The sequence below is a fragment of the Nannospalax galili genome, unplaced genomic scaffold (genome assembly GCF_000622305.1).
Source record: "Nannospalax galili isolate Female #2095 unplaced genomic scaffold, S.galili_v1.0 scaffold884, whole genome shotgun sequence".
Lineage (NCBI taxonomy): Eukaryota > Metazoa > Chordata > Mammalia > Rodentia > Spalacidae > Nannospalax > Nannospalax galili.
In genome coordinates, this window is record NW_008352264.1 from 1,341,463 (window position 1) to 1,350,322 (window position 8,860).

General features: G+C 40.9%; 1 protein-coding gene across 1 annotated transcript in view; it reads left to right on the plus strand.

Moving 5' to 3' along the window:
- The window catches only part of Hsd17b7 (hydroxysteroid 17-beta dehydrogenase 7), a 28,110-nt gene that overhangs the window by 10,298 nt on the left and 8,952 nt on the right, over nt 1-8,860 (plus strand). The window contains exons 5-7 of the mRNA XM_029554069.1: nt 3,157-3,351; nt 7,151-7,255; nt 7,906-7,962. Coding sequence (XP_029409929.1) covers nt 3,157-3,351; nt 7,151-7,255; nt 7,906-7,962 — 357 coding nt within the window. The remainder of the gene's footprint in view (nt 1-3,156; nt 3,352-7,150; nt 7,256-7,905; nt 7,963-8,860) is intronic.

An 8,860-nucleotide genomic window follows, 5' to 3' on the forward strand; every position in this document is an offset into this window, starting at 1 on the left:
GTGGGTGCTGGGATTCGAACCCAGGTCTTCTACAAGAACAACCAGTGTTCTTAACCACTGAGCCATCTCTCCAGCCCTGAAAGACATTGTTAAAAGCTCTTGAAATTAAGTTTAGGAATCTTAGTCACGTTTCTTGGAACACAAACTTGGATTCTAGTTTCATGTAGAAATGTGTTATATAAACATATCAGTTCCTAGTTTGATTAAGGTATGAAAATGACTGAACATCCAGGGTTATTATTGAGTGATCATTTCTGTAAGCTCCAGATGCAGTGCAGTGTTGCTGGGTAGGAGCCAGCTGACTGATACCGCCTCTTACATATGGACTTTTCTTAATTGCATTTTGCTCTTGTCTACTACAGCATGGAGCACATCTGGAAGCTTTCTGACTAGATTTTTCTTTAATGAACGATTGTTTTAGAACAGTTTTAGATTTACAGAATTATTGCAAAGAGCACAGAATTCCCATGTACCCTATACTCAGTTTCCTCTGAGATTAGCATTTTATATCAATATGGTGCATTTGTGAAAATAAATGATACAGTACTGATATGTTTAAGTAAAGTGCACTGTTAAGTTGCTCAGTTTTTCTGTTAATGCCCTTCTCAGCTCTGGGATTCCACCCAAGGCATCACATTGTATTTAATAGTAGTTTCCTTAGGTTTTTCTTTGTTGTGACAGTTTCACAGACTTGCCTTGTTTTTGGTGACTTTGACAGTTCCTGGGGTTACTACCCAACCATTTGGATTTGTTAGATGTTTTTCTCATGATTAGACTGGAGAATGTTTTTGGAATGACTGTAGGTATAAAGTATCTTTCACACCTTGTATCAAGAGTAAATATTCCGAAGCTAGACATGGCATCAATACTTGTAACCCTAGCAATTGGGAGGCCAATTGGGAGGACTGAGAGTTCAGAGCCATCCTGTGCTACTCACAGGATGTTCCAGGCCCACCTGAGTTGCGTACTGAGACACTGCCTCAAAATGATAACAACAGAGTGTATAGTCTCAATATGGCTTTTCAATGTTGATATTAACCTGGATCAACCAGCTTGAGGTGGCTTATCACATTCCTCCATTGTGAAGTCACTCTTTCTCCATACTGTTCCCGTCAGAAGGAAGTTACTGTGTGTAGCTCGCATATAAGGGGCTGTACCTCACTGCTTAAGGGAGGAGTATCTCTAGAAATTGTTTGGAATTTTTCTGCCAGGAATATTTATCTCCTCCATTTATTCCATAATTCAATCAATTTTATATTCATATAGTCTCATGGATATGTATTTTTCTTTTTTATTTTTTTGGTCTTTTTGAGATAGTGTCTCCCTGTAGCCCCAGCTGTCCTGGAACTCACTATGTAGACCAGGCTGGCCTTTAACTCACAGAGATCTGCCTGTGTCTGCCTCCCGAGTGCTGGGATTAAAGGCATGTGCCACCACACCCGGCGCAGGATATGTATTTTCTATGTCAAAGAAGAATGATATTTCTCTCTTTATTTTCTATAATTTGTGTAATAATTATTACATATGTAGTATAGTATGGCAGTTAGATGCATTTATATAATGATTCACCCTACAATTTTTTCTCTTGTTTTTCCCATTTTATTATTACCAGAATAAATGTAAATGTCTTTTTTTAAAAATATATATTTTTTAATATTTTATTATTTTTATTTTATGTGTGTGAGTGTGTTGCCTGCATGTATATGAGTGCACCTGTGTCAGGCAATGCTGTGGAGGTCCCCGGTCCCCTGGAACTGGAGTTAAGGATGAGTCGTAGCCACCATGTGGGTGCTGGAAATTGAACCTGGGTCCTCTGCAAGAGCAGTCAGCGCTCTTAACCACTGAGCCATCTCTCCAGCCCGTTAAAAAAAATATTTTTATTGAAATTTTGTGGATTTCATACAATATATCTAAATCATATTTAGTCCCCCTCTTCCTCTGCACCCCTCTATAGCCAGTCCACAGAACTTTGTGCATTTTGTCATATATGCTAAGGCCTATCAAGTCAAGTTTGTGTACCGAGATGTTCCTTGGTGCAAGTTCATCCACTGGAGCCTGTTTAGCCTGTATAGCATCACTCCCTTGCAGAAGATCAACTCTCTGTCTCCCAGCAGTGATCAGCTGCCAATAGTTCCTTGCCAAAGTTGTGGCCTCCTGCCCATTTCCCCAGTTCTGTGCTGATTTTTGTTGGATGGAGTTTGCATGGGTCTTGTACATGCTGACACCACTGCTGTAAATTCATATGAGCAAGTTCCCAGAGGCCTGTAAGACTGTTTCCTTATGATCATGCACCTCCTCCCCTGGCTCTTACAGTCTTTTCATCCCGTCTTCCACAAGGGTTCCCGAGCTCTGGGTGGGTGAAGTTTAATATAGGAACCCTGTCCAGGACCAGGAGACTGCACACTCTCTGCAGTCTCTTACTCTCTACACTTCGGCCACTTGTGGCCTTTTGTGTTCATGGCCCTTTGCTGTATGAGGATCTTTGGGAGTTGAGAGATGCATCGTATTCCCTCTGCCCCTGTTCTACTGGTCTTTTCTGTAGTCACCTTTATGTGGATGTTTAAACACCACTTTAGAAAGCTCTTTCAGTTGTCTCCTCTCTAACTTGGACTCGTACCCATTATTATCTTTTGTTGATGTTTTAGCTTTGGTTTTGAGCACTTTTCAGGCACTGCAAGCTGCTTTAGACTCATTTTAGTATGTTTCCTGTTATCCTCCTAGAATCAGATGTTTATCTTAAGAGATTGTGTTATTTTTATTGGGTAACTGTTAATAGAATCCAAGATCTGGGTACTTGTTGCAATTGAGATGTTCATAGCTCTAGACTTTCTGAGATAATAGATTAAGGAGATAAATATGTGCATAGTATCTCACAGGTATATACATATCTGTACAGATACACAACTAATCCATATCTCTATTAGACTAGACTTGAGTTAGTACTAATATCTCTAGCCATAATCCATTGCTACATGTATCCTAACCTCCTTCTCCTGGAACAATGAGAAACCTGGCTCCCACCACATCCTATCCATTGACTTAATTCTTCACCTCCATTGAACATACGTACATGCATATATAGTGGTTTAAAAATTGTTGACATATACCTCTCAGTAAATGGAGATACCTTTGATTCTGTGTTTTTTTTCCACTCAGATTCGGGAGCTGGAGCCTCTTCTTTGCCACAGGGACAATCCATCTCAGCTCATCTGGACGTCTTCTCGTAACGCCAAGAAATCTAACTTCAGTCTTGAGGATATACAGCACAGCAAAGGCCAGGAACCCTACAGCTCTTCCAAATATGCCACTGACCTGCTGAATGTGGCTTTGAACAGGAATTTCAACCAGAAAGTAAGGCTTGTCTCAGTGATGCAGAAATGAACTATGTCTGAGTTTCTGTTTCTAGAACATGGATGTCTTCCCCTGGCTAGTATAATGAAAGTTTTAGGGCAGAGAGAAATAGCTCTCGCCCTTTTAGGCACCTGTAGTTCCTTTACTGTTCCATATTCTTCGGGAGCTCTGATCTGTGGTACCAGAGGGGCACTGCAGTACAGTGCAGCCCCTGTTTAAGTGCTCTGGTGCTGCACTCTCCTGTATGTCATTTCATGGCTGCCCCATTGCAGCTGGGTGGGTCTCACTGTTCCAATTTTTAGATAACAGTCAAGTTTGAGAAGCTGAGTCACTTACTCAAAGGTCACATGACTTGTGAATGGTAGCACTCAGTTAACTGCAGGGCTGTCTGACTTTACCTCTTAGACTTCATACTAAGCCTCATGCCTCCTAACCTTTGTCATGCCACGTCAATGCCTAAAAGTCAGTCAGCAATTACAAATCTTTAGATAATGACGATGTGCGGTGAGAGTCCAGAGCTCTGTCTCTAGGAGGGTGCAGATGGAAAAGGTCTTTTTTAGGAGAAGATAACCCTTGTCAATTATGCTGGCTTTTAATGGCCACTGTCACCTGGAGGTTACTACTGCTTTGTATGGCTTGATTGTCCAGGTCTAAAATCTTAACTGGAATTCTCCAGTCTTTCTCATGGACATTCTCTCTGCACCCCGCCCCTTCTCTATGTTATATAAGTGAAGAGAAGTTGAATTCCATTAACATTTATGAAATATCTGCCATGTGTAGGGCGCTCAGCTCAGCCAGGCTTAGAGCTAAGGAGGAAGGGGAAAGAAAATGGTCAGGGAATGATATAGAGGAGCTACTTTGGTCATGAATTACCTTCTTTCTGAGTTTCACAATGTTCCTTGGTGCTTGGAAAGTCCCTTTTAGAGGGATGGTACGAAGTAAAGGCTAAAAGTATAGCTCTCAAGCTGGATTTCAATCTGCTTTGTCAATAGCTTTATAGGCAAATTGTTTAATCTCCTCATTATTCCTTGTTTTCTTTTTCTGAAAAAATAGGAACAATAATGCTAGCTGGGCATGGTGGTGCATACCTTTAATCCCAGCACTCAGGAGGCAGAGGCAGGCATAACTCTGTGAATTCAAGGCCAGCCTGGTCTACAAAGAGAGTTCTAGGCCAGCTAGGGCTATAGGGAGACCCTGTCTTAAAAAGATTAAAATCAATCAATCAATCAATAAATAATGCTTATCTAAGAGATTTGTTGGGATGATGAAAGAAGGGATCAGCATGGAGCAGTCACAGATGTACTTTGTGCTCAGAATGTATGTGAAGAGGCGGGGGTGTTGTTTATTGTAGTTACTTACAGGAACATGGTGACACAAAGGCTCGCCTAAGCATGGATGATGGATGATAACTCACCTAAGCTGCATCCCTGGGACTCCCTGTCCAACCTGCAGGCAGCTCTCTGAAGCGACTCTTTTCTCCCCCAGCAGTTGTTCACTGGATGCTTATATAACTTTAGTCAGGGACCTTCTGATCCTCTAACTTTCTGAGCCTTGTAAGTTTGTTTCATTAGTTCCTTGAGTTTTACGTACCCCCCACCCCACTTCTCCCCCGAGCCCGACTTCTCCCTGAAGGTTTATGAGTTTCCTTTTAATGCTTTTGAGATATTAAACTTGTCAGAATTGTAGGTACTCTGCAAACTTTCTTTTTCCAGGGCAAGGTCAGTCCGAATTAGTTTCTCCTTTCCTGAAAAGCTCTGAGGTTTTTATTTATGTTTCAGTTGTCAGGTAAGGTTTGGAATTTCATCTCTTTTTTTTTTTTAAAAAAAAAGAGATTTAGCTAATGCTGCTCTATCCTAAAATTTGTTAAGATTAGTTCTCAGCCCATGACTTTTCCTCCTTGGTGTTCCCGAGGAAAGAAGAGACTCAGAAAGAGCTACATAGGGGATTTCTTCTAGAGCCTTTTCATTACTGAGTTTTCCAAATTGTTGACTTAATTTTTAAAAATTAATGACTTAAATTTTTAAAATATTTTATTTATTATTTTTATTTTATGTGTATGAGTGTATTGCCTACATGTTTGTGAGTGCACCTGTATCGTGCAATGCCATGGAGGTCAGAAGAGGGCTTCAGATTGCCCTGGAACCTAGAGTTAAGGACGGTTTGTAGCCGCTATGTGGGTGCTGGGAGTTGAACCTGAATCCTCAGCAAGAACGGTCAGTGCTCTTAACCTCTGAGCCATCTCTCCAGCCCCTAAAATATTTTTAGTGCTAAGAATCAAACCCCAGGCTTTACAGTTAGTATACTACCACTGAGTTACATCTTGAGCCTGTGAGTGGGTTTCTTTCTTCCTTCTTCCCTCCCTCCTTCCCTCGCTCCTTCCCTCCCTCCCTCCCTCCCTTCCTCCTCCTTCCCTTCCTTCCTTCTCCTCCCTCCCTCTCGCCCTCCCCCATCCTTCCCTTCCTTCCTTCTCCTCCCTCCCTCCCTCCCTCCCTCTCTCTCTTTTTCTATCTTTCTAATTCTGACTGGCCTCAAACCTGCTGTGTACCTAAGGATGGTACACACCACACCTGATTTTATGGGGTGCTGATGATAGAATACAGGGCTTCATACACTACAAACTGAGCTATAGCTGCAGCCTTAACTCAGCTTTTGGTTTTTGAGATAGGGTCTCACTATGTAGCTCTACCTGGCCTTGAATTGCTACGTTAAGGCTGGTCACAAATTCACAATTCTCCTGCCTCTACTTCTCAAGTACTAGGATTACAGGCATGAGCCACCATGCCTGGTTACTTCCTACTTAAAAAAAATAATTTTATTTATGATTTTTTTTTATTATTTTATATGTATGAGTGTATTGCCTGCATGTGTGTAAGTGCACCCCTGTCATGCAATGCCCACGGAGGTCAAAAGAGGGCATTGGATGTCCTGGAACTGGTTTTACAGATGGGTTGTTAGCCACCATGTGGGTGCTGGGAATCAAACCTGGGTCCTCTGCAAGAATAGCCGGTACTCTTAACCACTGAGCCCTCTCTCCAGCCCATACTTCCTACTTTTTGTTTAAAAGAAAAAAATGAAGTTAAGAGTATTAAAAATGAGTGAAAATATTCAATATAACAATAATATAAAATGTAGTAAAATCAATTCTAGAGGTACAGGGCTTGCTATGGTTGATGCAGGGCCATTCTTATGACTATGATCTCTGTTAATTGAGATTCTCTTTGTAGAGAGATTTGTAGATATTTGATAAATCCTCATAAAATGATATGCCTTCAGTAAGGACCTGACTCCAACTCTTGAGTCTTTGTGGCACTAATACAGTCCCTTTGTTCCTCCTGATGCAGGAGTGCCCATCACCTAGAAATGAGGGTCTTGTGTACAGGGGAAACAGCCTGTACTTTAAGTTTAGCCACTTGTATTTAACTGATCGGAAACTTCTTGAACTAAACTCAATAAATCTCTTTGTCTAATATTAGGATTGATAACCTGATCTTTAATTAAGCCAATAACAGAAAATTTATGTAATAGGGCCCTGCTTTTCCTCCCCACCATCACAACTAGCTATTCTCTATACTGTAAAATTCTTGAGAGTAGACTTCATCTGTCTGAGTTTTGCATTCTGAGTCAGTGCATGATTCTTAGACTTAAAAGGTCTACTCAACACCAAGAACAGCTGAGAGTGTAAACTTGTCCTTTCCTGGCTTTCTGGCTGATGTGTGTGTCATTTATCACCTAGCATTGCTGAACTGAGTTAATATACATCAAATTAAAACCTCAGTGTGGCTCCTGTCTGTGTTTCCAGGGTCTGTATTCCAGTGTGATTTGCCCAGGTGTAGTACTGACCAATTTGACATATGGAATTCTTCCTCCCTTCCTGTGGACTCTGCTTCTGCCAGTGATATGGCTGGTGAGTGACAAGCACGTCTTTTTAAATTAGGGGTTCTGAAATGTTAAGAATTCAACCTGAAGTGGCAGGCATGCACTTAACTTGAAGTTTTTGATTTTACTTTTATGTACCTTCTACTTTCTGTTCCCTGAGATTCTGACTCTGGTAGCTTCTGAGTGTCCAGTTCTCTTTAAAAGATCTTTGATCATGTGTCATAGATCCAGGAGTTCTTTATCCATATAATTTTGGGAAATCCATGTTAAGTTGGACTCCCCATATCTTCAGTATACCCCTATGTTCTAGAACATCTCAAGAAGGGAATGGCTATGCATTACATGACCTAGAATGATATTTTCATTTGTTGTGTGTTTTGAGCGTATTATCAGACCACTGCTCTTCTGCCACATGTTGGAAAAATGTTACTTTTAGGAACTATCCCTCCTATCAGGAGCCAAGAAGAAATGTCCCTCCATTACAGCAGGCATGGAAGAAGCATGCCTTCATGCTAACAGTAGTTGATTTGGAGTGGTAGAGATTAAGTGATATTCTTTTATTACTCAAAATGTTCTATAATCATAAGTGTGATTTTTATTCTTAAATTTTAAATGAATAATGATGTTTTGATTACTCTTCTAAATTGCCATAAAATATCTCGTTACCTTTTTTCTCAGCTTCGCTTTTTTGCAAATGCCTTTACTTTGACGCCACACAATGGAGCCGAAGCACTGGTATGTTACTTGAGTTATATTGTCTAATGGCTTTTCGATGTAAATTGTTAAGTTCACTGATACTAGAAACAATGGTGGTGGAAAAGGTTCTAAGAGGACAAGGTCTACAGACAATTAAATTTCATTTGAGAATAAGGTAGGTATCAGGCTACGTACAGACGTTGGAAATGCAGCTTAAAGTTTAACATCAGCTGTGACACTGTTACTGTAACTCTAGGGAACACGTCTGTAGAAGTGATATGCACCAGCAGCTGGAAAGGGGCAGAGGACACTAAAGAGTCAGACCAAGGAAGATGGTAATCAGTGAGTGATTTTCCACAGGGGAATTATGTCTTGTGGGATGGCAAGGGGCATTGAAGTCCATCTATATTGCCTTATGTAAAGATTCTTCTTCTCTTGGTGTTAGAGGATTATTTAAAGATTGCCTTGAATCACACATGGCAGTTGGGCTGCATATGTTTCCTCATCCATGGCAGGCATTACCAATGAAATACAGTTCTCTCCTCTGCACACTAGTGATGTCTCTGCACATTTCTCAGTGGAAGCCCCAAAGCTCCAAAGATGACCTCTATTGATGGACTAGAATTCTCATGCAAGATGTCATGTGTCCCCTGTTCTTTATCCCATCTGATTGAAATTCCACTGTGTTAAAGTCAGTTCTGGAGGTGTGCTCACTACATTGAGCTTTAGGACTGGAAAAGAATCAAACCCCGGGCTTTGCAGTTAGCCCTTTACCCTGGAAACTTGGGGGCTGGTACTATAGTGTCTGGGCTTAGTTGATTCTTAAATCTTAACCACATTTAAGGAATTGAATTTAAGGGAAACATGAAGGGAATTGTCTTGATGTTCTTGCTTTGGTAACATTAAAAAGAATCGGGGTTCTTTTGGGGGACACACT